The 14,477-nt window shown below is 36.8% G+C and overlaps 1 protein-coding gene across 1 annotated transcript in view; it reads left to right on the top strand.

Annotated features, from left to right (window-relative positions):
- The window catches only part of LOC150080998 (uncharacterized), a 189,096-nt gene extending 176,400 nt beyond the window's left edge, over window positions 1–12,696 (top strand). Inside the window, exon 3 of the mRNA XM_090382162.1 lies at window positions 11,534–12,696. Within this exon, the coding sequence (XP_090238288.1) occupies window positions 11,534–12,469 (936 nt within the window). The 3' untranslated portion in view covers window positions 12,470–12,696. The remainder of the gene's footprint in view (window positions 1–11,533) is intronic.
- The last annotated feature ends 1,781 nt before the right edge of the window (window positions 12,697–14,477 follow it).

The following is a 14,477-nucleotide window of genomic DNA, read 5'->3' as shown; positions in this document are numbered from 1 at the left end:
CTTAAATTAATCAATATTTTTATGATGGTTACTGAAAACATTAATCTATTTTAGAACACTATAGGAAAATGTCTTGGCTTGGGGGCCCCCCCAAAGCCTGGGGCCCCTAGGCACGTACCTCATTCCTTTAATGGGTAATCCGCCACTGGACTTGACAATACTTAATAGTAGATGCTTACAGAATAAATATAGATTTTACATTACATTACAACAAATTACATCAAAGCTGTTTAAAAATATAAAACAAAAATTTAAGAAAAATGTTATTTTTTGTTATTAACACCAAATGTCATATTTTTATCGAGTGCCAAACGAAATTCCTTTAATGCATTCCTTTCCTTGATTTTATATTAGAAAATTTATTAATGACATCGGTAAAATCCAAATTTGCAGTCACGTCAATTTTGAATTTAATCACTAATTTAGTCACTAATGAATTTAATCTTGCCTGCAACATTGATGATTGCAAGTATGTTTTAATTAGCTTTAATTTGCTAAAACTCCTTTCCCCACTTGCCACAGTTGGTGGAATTGTCAGCATAACTTTCAATGCTACTCATAAATTTGGCAACGTATCTTGTAATTTATTGTTATTTATAAATTTCAAAATACTTAAGTCTTTATCAGGTGTCAATATTGATTCTTAGCGGTTAAAATATATGACGTTTTCAATGAAGACTCCTAAACACAAACCAATAAAGAGCGCTTCTTTCTTGTTGACAACCAACACACATAGAAGCTTCTTGAACGAATGCACGGGACGAAGTGATCGCTATTTCAGCAAAAATGTAAAGGAAAATGCAGGAAGGGACCAAATGGGAGCAATAAATTCTAGTCCACAGTAAGAATACTTGAAAAATAAAATCCTCGTGGCTACAAATAGGTTGAGTTTCAAATGGAACGGTGGACATATGTTTTTCTCAAGATATATATTAACCAGGCTCTACCCTGATACCTCTTTCAGAGTAGAGCCTGGAAGAAGGCAATAAAAGTTGCCCTTTCAAGGGAGCTGCCATTGTTTCGCAAACTCAGTCCATCTCTGAGGGGTGTGAGAGAAATATTTTGGTTAGTCTGATATTCCTGGGTACTCTATCCATTTTCGCTAAAATCTTTGAAGGAGGGCCTTTGCATCGGACGCATGCCACGTGGCTGATGCATTTTCGACTGTTTACTGCACTATAGAGAAAGAAAGGGCCTCCATCTTTCCCCAAATCTTTCGTTTTCTCCCCTTCCACGAAGCATATGCTTCGTGGAAGATAACGTCCATCCAAGATAACGCCTCCCCAGACGAGGACACCTCGACCGGCATATCGATCCCTTTCAGTGATGTCTGCGGGGTGATCCCGTATACCAACCTCTCGCCAGATTAGCTGACGTCCAGAATCGCTGCTGAGGCTGAATCTGCTCTCGTCAGTAAAGAGTACCTTATGTAAAGATTTTGTGGTTGTACCCTTTAGAGATAGTGTAATTTACACGAAGAAAAGAATATTAAAAGTTTTTCATCCAAAGTGAATAAAATTATCAGATAAGTTTGAATTTGAATGGGTAAGAAGCTGTGCGCATGTTAACACGGCGACTTCAGTGAGTGGACGGTCATTCGAAGCATTCAGTAAAGGCACTGCGTTATAGTGTCAAACAAAACAGGTTATTCCAACTTAAAGCTGAAAGTACTGGAGAGTTAATAAATACACCTTTAACCCGTGAAGGGAAATTAACCTTTTTTTTTTTTCTTTGTTTTTTTTAAGTAACCAAGGAAATTATAGTCGATGTTACGACTACTGTAATATTAATTTCATCCATAAATTAGATAAACTAGAGAGCATTCTAACGTGATATCATGGGATCAACATAAAATCACATGACTTGGATATAAGTGGTCAGATGCCGAATTGCTGTGCATAAGAAATTATGCCGAAGAAGGTTCAACTGCTTTTCGCAAATGAAAATGATGGCGTGTAGATGAATTCTAATGCCTATTTAAAGTTTTTCTGGTTTTTTTTTCTAAATTATAAGCTTCAGTTGTAATATTATGAAATATCAAATTACTCAAATTGATTAAGTGCTGTTATCTGTTGTTATTACAGTTTTATTAAAGAGAAAAGCACAAAATAACAATAATAAATAAAATAAAAGGGGAAAAATTATTCGTTGACACAATTTTAAAAGTTCAGTGCATTCTAAAAATTCATTTTACAAAAGGATCCTTTGATCGCAAAAAAGTTTAGGGATACTTGATAGAAGGAAGAGGATGCAGTTTCTGCAAATTTTGATTCCCCCTCCTTTATTGAAGACAACAGCAAAAATATCAAACTAAAGCTAACCGTACATCCTTTTTTAATTAAATCTGGGCGTGTACTGAGAAAACTAGTTTGTTTTTTTTTTATTAAACGCAGCTAATAATATTGTCACCTGTGCTGACTTCAGCGTGCCATAAATGGCTTTACATTAATTACTTTAGAATGCAATGATGATTATTTATTTATACCTGTTTTCGCTTTTCGAATTTTAGCCTTTATTATTTCACTTAACTTTGTATTACTGTGATAGAAGAAAGGCTATTAAGTGGTTGTACAAAAAAAATCTCTTTTGATAAAAAAAAAATATATATATATTTATATTTTTACTGTTAAAAAGTAGAAAATTTAAGCAGTAAAAATAACAAAACATAATTGTATTTAATCAATTTTGAACATTAATAAATATAATTACGTGAGTAATGACGTAATGCTAGTAATATACAGATCGCACTTGCAGTAGCCTCTGTGTCCAAGTCACGTCATTTTATGTTAGTCGCACATCACCGAAGAGTGAAGGCACTCTTCAGTTATATTTACTAAACGAGTTGAAATTCACCGTGAAATACTGGTAAATGATTTTATCACTGATAAAACTCATGAAACGAAATCCAGTTTAAAGTTCAATGTGCGCGTTAAGCGCCAGAGCAACTAAGGACACGAAGCTTCGGTATACTGTGTGTATTCTCAAGTCAGTTTGCTGGACAAAAAAAAATTTGAGTTTCCGAGAGAAAAAAAAAAACCATACAACCTTCTCCTGAGACCGACTGATTCAGTCACCTTGTGAAAAAAGCCCACCAAAATGTATCACCAAAGGGATTCGAATCCAGGTCTTTTTCACGCGGTATAGGAGGAGGGTGATTATAAACACTATGCTACACGCAAAAGTAACACAGTCTAGTATAATTTCTATAATTCACATTTAACCAGTCAGTCTGGCAATGTTAATTGACTGTCATTAAAATTAGCAATTACAGTAATTATACAATTTCAGTTCTTTAAAACTGCACGTGACTTGCCCTTCATCTCGAAAATAGATCGTCCCTGCACATTGATACAGTTGCAAATTGTTTAAATCAGTTGCTTACTATAGTTAATATTGACTTCACTAGTTGTCGAGAAGTATAAATGATGGATTAGGAGTTAAATTTTTTTTTTCAGATTTTTCCTTGCTTAAACGGTAATTTATGTTTAACGTAGCTTAAACTATAGTCTGGTAACATTAGTTTAGAAGTACTGTGTATGTGTGTACACATTGCGCAGTCAAAATATTAGAAACAGAACGTTAGTATTTTGTAGCACCTTCATGTGAATTGCAGTTTGAATTATATTAAGCTGGAATTCTGCTTCCTTCGGTGATGGCAGTAGTGGACTGTGTAGTCTATCACGTTCTGATGTGAGTCCCACTGATTTTCGGTGGGGCTGAAATCTGTAAACACGGAAGAAAGGGTGAGTGAATTCACCATCATTTTTCTAGAACCATTAACCCACAGATGATCGAGCCATTGCCCCATGCAGTAGCCTCTACACTCTATACCTGCCATCTGTACAAAAAGAGAAAGAAGTCTGTTTAGATTTAATTATCATTATTAATATTTTTTGTTCAGCAAATAAATAAATTTCATTAGCCCTGACAGAGCATTCATATGCTAGGAGGGCATTACAGCTAATTATATAACAAAGTGCCATGCACGGAAACTGAACTTGGCCTGTTACAACGTAAGATCGCTCATCGATGAAGGCAGGATACTAGAGCTGGAAAAAGGATTGGGCAATGTAAATTGGAATATCATCGGTTTGGCTGAAACAAGAAGAAAAAATGAATCACTTATAAGTTTATCAAGTGGAAATCTGCTGTACACCAATGGAAACAGTGAAAGGAGTGAAGGTGGAGTTGGGTTTCTAGTCCATAAAAAGATTTTAAAAACAACATTTTGGAATTCAAAAGTACATCACCAAGGGTATCAAGACTAGTACTCAAGATTTCTAAGAGGTATAAGCTAAAGGTTATAATGATTTATGCACCAACATCGAGCCATGATGACGAAGAGGTTGAAGAAATGCACACCGAAATTGAGAGTCTTCTAGATGAACAGAAAACTCACTCTTCTTCTTCTTTGCCCTCGCCTTCTTCCCACGTTCATATGGGGTCGGCATTATTAAATTCTTTTGCTTTATTTCCTCTCCACCTAGTCTCTTGTAGGCATAGGATCTTCACTCTTCTTCTTTGCATCAAATCCACAATCTCTCTGCTCTTTCCATTCATCGTCCCAATGTTCAATGTTCCTATTCTAACGCTTTTCAACTCCTTCTTCATTTCTAGCTGAACTAACTTCTTTAACCGTACCCGTCCTTTGTTCGGTAGCCCTGACACATCTACTTTCCATTAATCACCTTTTGTTTTGGGCATAGTTTTTTCGACTGGATGCCCTTCCTGACGTCAACCCTCACCATTTATCCGGGCTAGGGATTTAAGCTGCCGATCTGCCAAGTCTTACGCAGCTATATAGAAATGGTAGCTCTTATACAATGGTGATGTCGCAATTTAATAATTTTACGCAATTTATGCCAAATTTCTAATCCCACTGAACAAGCAGGTGGCACTGCTGTAGTTCTTTTATCTCATGAAAATGGCTGACTCGGTAGAATGACTGTGACCTTGAAAATAACAGTAATAAATAACTCAGCAACACGAGTATTTTTACATTCAATTTGGTATCCTGAAAACTTCTACCTCAAAGCTATCAGGTAGCACAACTATTCCACTAATAATTTCCAGTGACTGATTATAGTTCCTTAAAAATTTAATGACCTTGAAATTTCCTATGTTTTCCTATATCCAAGAATAGTAATGAGAGCCATTTAAAAAAAAGTTCATAGTCGGAAAATGAAACCACCTTTAGGTCCCAGATTTAGACACCTTTAGGCACTGGAAAGACAAGGCATAGATACCCCATATATTATGATTTTGAAGAAAATATATGAGAATGCTACCTTCTTTATTAGACTAGACAACGGCAGTAATAAATTTAAAATTGAGAAAGGAGTTCAACAAGGAGACACAATATCTCCGAAGTTGTTTACTGCTGCCCTTGAGGAAGCTTTCAGCAGATTAGACTGGTCGCAGAAAGGAGTCAATGTGAATTATATGAATGGAGAGTACCTAAACCATTTACGATTTGCAGATGCCATTGTGGTCATAAGCCACAATCCCAAAGAATTAGAGGAAAATCTTAATCAGTTATGCAGAGTTAATAAGGATTTTGGATTAAAGATGAATATGGCTAAAACAAAAGTAATGATGAACAAGTATGCCACAGAAAGGGATATAAAGATTGAAGGAGCGGTAATTGAAAAGGTGGAGTCATATACTTATCTGGGACAAGTCATTAGCTGTAATAATGATAAATGGATGGAAGTCAAGAGAAGAATAAATTTTGGATGGATAGCATTCAGGAAATATAGTCACATACTCAGGAGCAATATTCCAATTTGTCTGAAACGTAAAATAATGAACCAATGTATACTCCCCACCATGACTTATGGAAGTGAAACTTGGGCACTCACCAAAAGAATGGAAGAGAAGCTGAGAACTACACAGCGAAGAATGGAACGAATTATATTGGGAATCAGACTGTTAGATAAGAAGAGAAACACATGGATTAGGCAGCAAACTCAAGTAAAGGACATTCTTATCAAAACTAAAGAACTAAAATGGTCTTGGGCAGGACACATAACTCGAAGACATGATGACAGATGGACTAAGAAAATAACAAGATGGTACCCAAGAGGAGCTAAGAGAAAACCTGTATACAACAACAACAATAGATAGATGAAATTCATGAGTTTGTGGGTAGTAAATGGATGGCCATTGCACAAAACAGAAGGAACTGGAAAGTTGCTGGAGTGGCCTTCATCCTGCAGTGGATTGAAAATGGCTGATGATGATGATATAACAAAGTATATACTGTATAACATAATATTGCACAAATAAGTAAACATACACTGTTTACTTCAGTGGCATGTTATCAAAAATTTACAGTACAATTTTAACGTAAATTTAATAATCGCACATTTATAAATATATTCTCTAAACTGTATAAAAGATACAAATTCAGTAGATTCATAGTTCATAAGGCAAATTTTATTTCAGAAGTGATTCTTTGAAAATCATAGTCCTATAGAAAATCTATTTTAGTATAGAAAATCATAACCTTTATCTTTGCATATCCTCCGAAGATCAGTGTCGACGTCATTGAAAATTCTGTTTGTGTTAGATGGGAACATGTTACCCAGACAGCCTAACAGATCAAGCGATGGGCAGCCATTTGCTGATTGTTCCGTTGGCCTTGAGGAAACGTGACGAGTCTATGGTTGTCCAGTACATCTAGTCTTCCGGTTATAAATTTGGCAAGCGGTGACTGTGTTCCAGGCAATAACTTCTTCCATGGGAACGTTTCCAACAGTGAGAATAAAGCATGAATAAAGCAATAAAGTGAGAAATAAGGCAAGGGATGATTATGTTCCAGGCAATAATTTCTTCCATGGGGATGTTTCCAACAGTGAGAATAAAGCATCCATAAAAGGGTTTCCAGCTACTCGATCAAGCCATTTAATACTATTTAAATAATTTATATTAATTAACTAGTCCTTGGAGTAAGAAGACTATTACTTCATTTTGTTAATAAAAACTAAATTAAAAATATAAAAAACGTAATAACAAAAATTAATGATAATAAATATATAGAGGCATTTATTTATTTCTAAAATGTAGATGGTTCCAGCTCATCAGCCAACCCCTCCGTTAAGTGTGAAGATACCATTCATAGCGAAGAACAATCAATGTAATGGTGTTCTTGAACTGTAGTGAAACTCCTGAATGTCAGTTCAACTCTGCTATGGTATATTGTGGTGATGCGTAAATCTGTAATATTGGTTAGAAATGAGTAAAGCAGTAAAGCACTGTGTTTGTCTTGTTGTGCTTGGTTGTTCCATCGGCATTTCTGGCTTTGAAATACCGATAGTTCAGACTATCAGTGACCAACACAGGTTGATCATTTAATTCGCGGAATGGGCCCACCTTAATTTTAATCTACGTCCCCGAAATCTGAGTGTACTTCGGCGACGTAGTACACTTCAGCTCAGGACCTGGGTGTGCCAAGCCCGTACTCACCAGATGTGAGCCCTTGATGAACCCACTAGTAGAAACACTCCGGGAGGGAGGCAATTTCTCTATAAGTCTTTGGGAGTCGTTGTTAGAGCCGCTGATTCTTGAACCTCTTGAAAATGTGACACTTGAAAATTGCAGTTTCATTCAAACACTTGTCTCCCCAAACCTCTGATATTTCTCTCACAGTCTCCGTAGCACTCATAGCACTTTAAATAACATAGCGTATAACAAAAGTTACAAAACGTTGTTCAGTCTTCAAATCTTTTATTCAGTTCAAAAACGGTTCACACTTACAGCACATAACTTAAGGCCAAAACTACCAGACAACATCTCAGAACTTGCAACTGTGTCAGTGTATTCTTAAACATACATTCTCCTTACATATCGGCAGTTTGCCAAACCTTCAGTGGTTTAAGGTGGTGCTGTATTTCTGTGAATTAAATAATGCGAATTGCTTGAAGATTTCATTCAGCATCGGGTTTCTGATTCAAGAAAGTTCCTGGGCAGGATTCTCCCGTTAGCATTCTTTCCAAAAGTTGGGCGTAGTGGTTGTTCCAGTCACCATTTTGATGGTTGCCGTCAAGCGCAGGGCAAGGATATTTATCACCTGTAGTTGTTTTGTAGCCAAGTTGATTTGAGTGGTGTATAATCAATTTTAGACTACAAGTATAATTTTAGACTATAAGTATAGGAATATATACAGTATTGTATTATTTAAATACTACATACATGTATTTAGAATATATCAAATATCATAAATAAATGCTTTATGATCGTAATAAAAAATTAAGAACAACTGTTTCTTTAACAGGACTAATGCTAATAAAAATAAAATAACGAAAACTATTCGTGCTCTTGCTATATTTATGTTCAAAGAATACGGTTCATTCATTAACTCAGTGGTTTTCAACAGGGGTGCCACGTAATTTAGGGTTAAGTTACTTAAACTTATTATTATTTTTTTAATTTATATATTTATTTCATTATAAAAAGGTCTACGGTATCTTTAATTTTGTTGTGATCTAACATATTTTTTTAATAACATATATATCTAACCCCAGGGGCTCACATCTGGTGAGTATGGGCTTGGCACACCCAGGGTCCTGAGAAATTTTTTTTGGCTGGTACAGCATAAGCCTCAAGCTTCTTTGCACCATATGAATAATAATAATAATAATAATAATAATAATCTACAGAAAGAGAGAATCAGATCTAACAGGCAGAAAATTGAGTAGGGATGCCACAAAATAAAATAAATTACTTAGGGGTGCCGTTATTAAAAAAAGTTTGAAAACCACTACATTAATTCCTGCTTTATACTTACTCTTCACATAAATTGTAGTTAGCACGACCTTCGCCTTGTGATAATAAAATCTTTCAATTTATCTTACATACCGGTCAAAAGCACTGAACAAACAGCACGAAACAGAAAAAAAAACAAACAAAAATTTGTGCTTTCATGTACTGAAACTAACCATGACTAATAAAAAGATTACAAATTTCAAAGTTACAAGAATTAATAATTCACTGCTGATCATGAAATTTTTGCGTGCGTGCGAAGCAGTCACCTCTTATTTAAACGTTCTAATGAATTATTTATGAACCGATTGAAAAAAGCCTTTCAAAGATAGTTTTAAAATTATTGTTACTTTAAACTGAACCTTCTTCTTGGTAAATCATTTGTCTGGCGGCGATGTCAAGGATAAGACCTCCATCCTTGTATTAAACTAATGATCAGTGTGTTCACACACACTGATCATTAGTTTATCTTGCGCTTATCTTGATTGGTGAACATTACCAGATAAGCATTACTCAAAAGAACATTGGTCTATACTCTAGACTATCCAAGCAATCGGTTTATACAGTATGAGCGGAAAGCATGTCATCAAGGTCCCTCGCGAGTAGCACAATGCATATAAGACCATCCTCCCAACGCCGGGTAGAAACGGCCTCGGTTCGAATCCCGCGAATGATTCCAGGGATTTTTATGGGCTTTTTCACAACGTAGCTGAGTTAGTTGGTCTCAGACAAAGGGACGCATGGCCATAGAACACATGTAGTTTGCAGAAATAACACAAACGCGCAACACGGTCTCTTTTTTGTTCCCAGAAATTTGGATTTTTCGTCCAGCATACAGAAAATCTACCACAGAACACACGCAATTTACAGACAATATATACGGCGCAATATTGCCTTAGTCGCTGATGCTCCTAAAGCTCTACTGCAACAACAACAACAAGGCTGAAAACTTACTTTAAGGGGCTGTAAGGAATGTACATTTAAATACTGAGGGAGGCACAGTTCGCAAACGTTTCTTCCCCATTCAAAGAATATTGTAAAAGCAATTGATTTCTTCACCTTTCTGGTTGTGTGAATCCCATTCACATTCACGACTGACTACTGTGCAAATGAAATGATTAAAGTAAGAAAGAAAAAAATTGCAGAAGCCAAATGTAAAATTGCAACATACAACATATTCAGTATATATACGTATTAAGTATTAAAAAACAACAAACGGACCATTATGAACAGTACAAATGAATAAAATGGAATGGAAAATTAAAGTAACAAAAAGTCTTTGAATTCGGATGCCACATCACCTTGCTACCAATCCGCAAAATGATATCAGGGCTATGAGTTTCGCACGTTTATTTTTATTTTTAGTTTGGGTCCATCAAAATGGAATAATATAGCACAGATATAAATAAAAATAAGATCTGAATCTTCATTTCTTTTCCTCCAACGTGCATTTCGTGATAGATTGTTTCAAACAAAGTTTGAACCGATTGCTCAAATGGTATAAATTCTGTTGTATCTTCCATCAAAACCGTTTGCGACCGAAAGGAGAACAGTTCTAACATTTCGTAAAAGTGTGACTCATTTGTTACTTAAATGGCCGCCATTTCAGCAGTGTGCTAGGCTTAACTCTAATCACGTCTTAGTTCAATGAGAACACTGACCCACTTAATCGACGGACCACGCAAATTACAACCTTCTTAGTCCAATTAGTTTAGTTTAAGACTGCGCGGCTGTAAACAATTATATAATAACCAAGAATTACAGCCTGAGGCTGTACTTTTAAAGCACGCGACAGCCAGAATCACCGAAACAGAAATAACTTATCTTTTATTCGCTCTTTATGATCTAAGCAAAATTGCAGAATGGAACCACTGAACTGCGACTAAACACTGCAACACGTATTGCCTGGACTAACCACTTAAACGTAAAACAGAAAATTGCAGAAGGATGCGAACCATACGCCTAAGAAAGTGCTTTCAATCAACAGGTTGTCGAGATTACAGTATTCAATTCTGTTTTTATTATAAAATGTCGCGTATCCAGTTGCCTGGACATTCGTAACCCTTCCACAAGTTTCGTTATATTTTAAGTCATTGACTTAAAATGCAATGAAAGTCTAACGACTTAATACATAACGAACTTTAGTGAATAGTGGAGGGGAGGCGATTTCAAGAAACATCGTCAAATGGAGTTTTTACTGCTTGCTGGAAACTTCTTACGAAGGAAGCAATTACGTGATTCGCTAAGCACGCAGAAGCCTTAAATCAGGAAGGCTGATACAAGTTCAATAACCTTTCAGTTGTCGGAAGGAGTCTTGATGAAGCGTGATTGAAGGTCATTTTAACACTTTTAATCTTACCTGCTCGATCGTTTCCTTAGCAGGTGCTGGAGTAATGAAGGCCGCAATTTGTAAACTTTACTATTCATTATATTGGTAATTTTAATTGGGAACTAAACGCTCTGTTATGTTACCTTAAGTTAATTTTCTTCGCTTATCAGATAGCTTCTATTTTTCTGTTGCGTCTTCCGTGTTTGCTTCCTTGAATAATTAGCTTTGTTCGTTTGTTGACTTCTTTGAACTCACGCACGCGCATGCAAATTTGAAAAGGAAGTTAAGACCAGTTATTACGGGACCATCTGGAATCCTTTGTTATCAGATATTTAAAATCTAGGGAAGATGCTTTATTGAGTCATGTATAATATTATAAGAAATTTTAAGGCAAGTTATTCTATTTTGAAGAAATAATTTTTGTTCCTTTGTATTTTTCAGATAGAACCAGGTGAGGTGCTTCGATTCCTCGGTGCCTATGAAGATGTCAGTGCAACCACAATACCCAGTCAGCCTCGGTATGCCAAATGCATCAGCCATCAAGGGGAGGTACTATTTTTACCATACAGCAGCACCGGGAAGTTTTTCTCAGTGGCCAGGAGGAGATCTAATTCCGCCAATCACATCTATATGTTGTCTAATTTACTTGAAATTAGACAGCTTCCAGTGACCATCCGGGTGGTCGCTGGCGACCTTCCTCGAGTGAATCGTCCTTTCACCGGAGTGCTCAGACTGGACGGAGTTGAAGAAAGGGAAGTGATCCTGGCTTGCACCCTCCAAGGCAAAGATCCTATACTACTAGAAGTCGATATGGACTCAGCTTTCTCTTTCCTCCGAGCGAAAGACGAGCAGAAAGCTCGAGGGACCAGGCAGTACCTTCGTATGCTACGCTTCTGTACCAAAGAAGGCGACAGATGGCGTCAGCAAATAAAGGTAGCACACCACATTCTTCCAAATGACTCTAAACTAATCTCTTCCAGTTCTCGTCGACACCGGAGGATTGACACGGTGCCCCGTCTTTCTCCAGCCTACGAAGATGAGGATTCGGCTGTTCGCTCGGCTACAGTGAAATCTATGTCTTCCATCGACTCCAAAAAGTCAGCTTCTTCCACTTCTAGCAACTTCTTTCGCAGGTTTTGGCAGCTTAATCGAAGCAAGCCGTTCGAATCCAAGTACAACAAATCAGCCACAAACCGTAGTATCAGTACGCATTCTTTTTCTGCTGCCGATACTCACCTCTATGAATCAGTAAAGAATGGTACTCGGTGGACTAGGTATGCGGGGTCTTCAATAAGTACGGAAATACTAGATGACGATGGCTATGTAACCTCTGACTTTGAAGAAGAACCGGAATCTACGTATGATTCTGTATGTTGAGTACCTTGATTTTTAGGGAGTATATTACTTTCATGAAAATATGACTTTCAGTATTATGCATTGAGTATGCTGAAGAAGAAGAGACAGAAGAAATAGAAAACGTGATAGGCTAAAGAATCATGCAGAAAGAGTTTTCGTGGAGACTAGATTTGTTTACCAAAAGACTTCTGAAATATACGAGTTTCAATGAAGAGCACATTCCTACGCTGCTTGTCTTCAATACTGTCCTGGTAATAAGTCCGAAACGATTTATTATTACTGTGCTATCAGTGGTATTAATATACAAGAGAAGCTATATAAATAAAATAAAATAATACTTACCTATTAATGGGTTGAATATATATAGCAATAATTAAATCTTAGCTTTGAAGAATGAACTGCTAGGCTAAATAAAGTATCAGGAGGTGGTCACACTCGCCCTGTAATTATCAATAATCAATAAAATATTGTCATTATGCAGACATTTCTTACAAATCGTAAGGGATAGGAAGAATGTTAAACAAATTTTACTTTTAGCCATGACTTATGACTTTTTTTCTTTTCTTACAAGCAATATTACAGCTCCAGAGAACAAAAACGAAAGGCATATCAGAAGCTATAAAATATTTATAGCATTATAAATTGACTGCACTAGGATTTTTTTTTAACCTATGAATTAAAATTTTTCCTAAAAATTTAAAGTGCATTGAGTTTAAAGTGTTACAGCTAGCTGCACTTAGGTATTTTGGTCCTTTTTATGATTTAGGAAGTGTTTTGTCATGCCCTTGACAAACATTTCAGAGGGAACTCTTTGTCGTTTAGGAACCTTTCAAGTGTCACTCTTTTGAGTTTTTTGATCTGTGAGCCTTCAGATAACCTCGTTTATTCTGTGTTCACTAAGACTGCAGTTCATCGTTCCTTTAATTCTTTCCTGAAGTGCTTTGTTAAGCACTGATTCAAGCCCACCATGTATCAATTGGTAATAGGTACGTTTACTACGAATCTAAAGAAAGCTGATTATGGGTACTTTATTTGCCTGAAAGACTATACCCTTTCTAGCAATGGCTCACTAGATTCAACTGGCTCACTAACATGGGAAGCAGTAGTATTTTGTGAATTCGAATTGCAGGGATAACCGTATTCCAGCGACTTTCAGATCGACACAAATATGTCAACTGCATTGCACATACACTATATTACCAAAAGCATAACATGTTTCAAATAATCTTTCATTTAATAACTTAGCCCTCGTGGGTAGCACAGTTGGTAGGATCGCCGTCCTCCCCACACCAAGTGGAAAAGATCTGCGTTCGAATCCCATCGATGATGGGTATTTTTATGGGTCTTTTTCACAACGTGGCTGAGTTAGTTGGTCTCGGGCGAAGGTAGCATGGCTTTTTCTCCCGGAAACTTGGGTTTTTCGTCTAGCAAACATGGCCTTAGTCACCATGCTCCTAAAACCCAACAAGAACCACCAACAATTTAACAACTTTTCAGACTACTTTTGTCTTGAGCCATTTTTGATAATTGGAATGCAGTATTTTAGTCCATTCCTCTTTCAGCACAGAGGTCAGTTCGACTAACATTGCAGACGTGTTGGCCTGACATGAAGACGAAGTTCATTCAAAGATACGCAGTGGAGTTAAGGTTGGGGCTCTAGGCAAGCGAATGGAGCTTTTGTAGGCCCGCCTTCAAGGCTGATACGTTGTTGTAGAACTTTAGATGAATCAGTGACTTAGACAATATTGCGCCATATACACTGTGCTGCCACTTTATTAGGTACACCCCTGCTGTGCACACAAATGGTTTGTCCCACAACGTTGCAAGTCACATGACCACAGTTGTGAATATAAATGCAGCAGGACAACCTTTCTAGTATCAGTTAAGCGTACAAACCGTAGCAAGAATAGGGAAAAGGAGTGATCTAACGGACTTCGAACGTGGCACGGTAGTAGGTGCAAGACGTGCTGGACAAAGCATCTCTGGACAAACGGCAGTTCTCCTGAACCTTTCACGCACCACAGTTTCA

This window comes from Mastigoproctus giganteus, chromosome 9 (assembly GCF_048544385.1).
Source record: "Mastigoproctus giganteus isolate SK-2022 chromosome 9, ASM4854438v1, whole genome shotgun sequence".
Lineage (NCBI taxonomy): Eukaryota > Metazoa > Arthropoda > Arachnida > Uropygi > Thelyphonidae > Mastigoproctus > Mastigoproctus giganteus.
The sequence above is the reverse complement of the archived record's forward strand: the minus strand, read 5'-3'. Positions and strand labels throughout refer to the sequence as shown.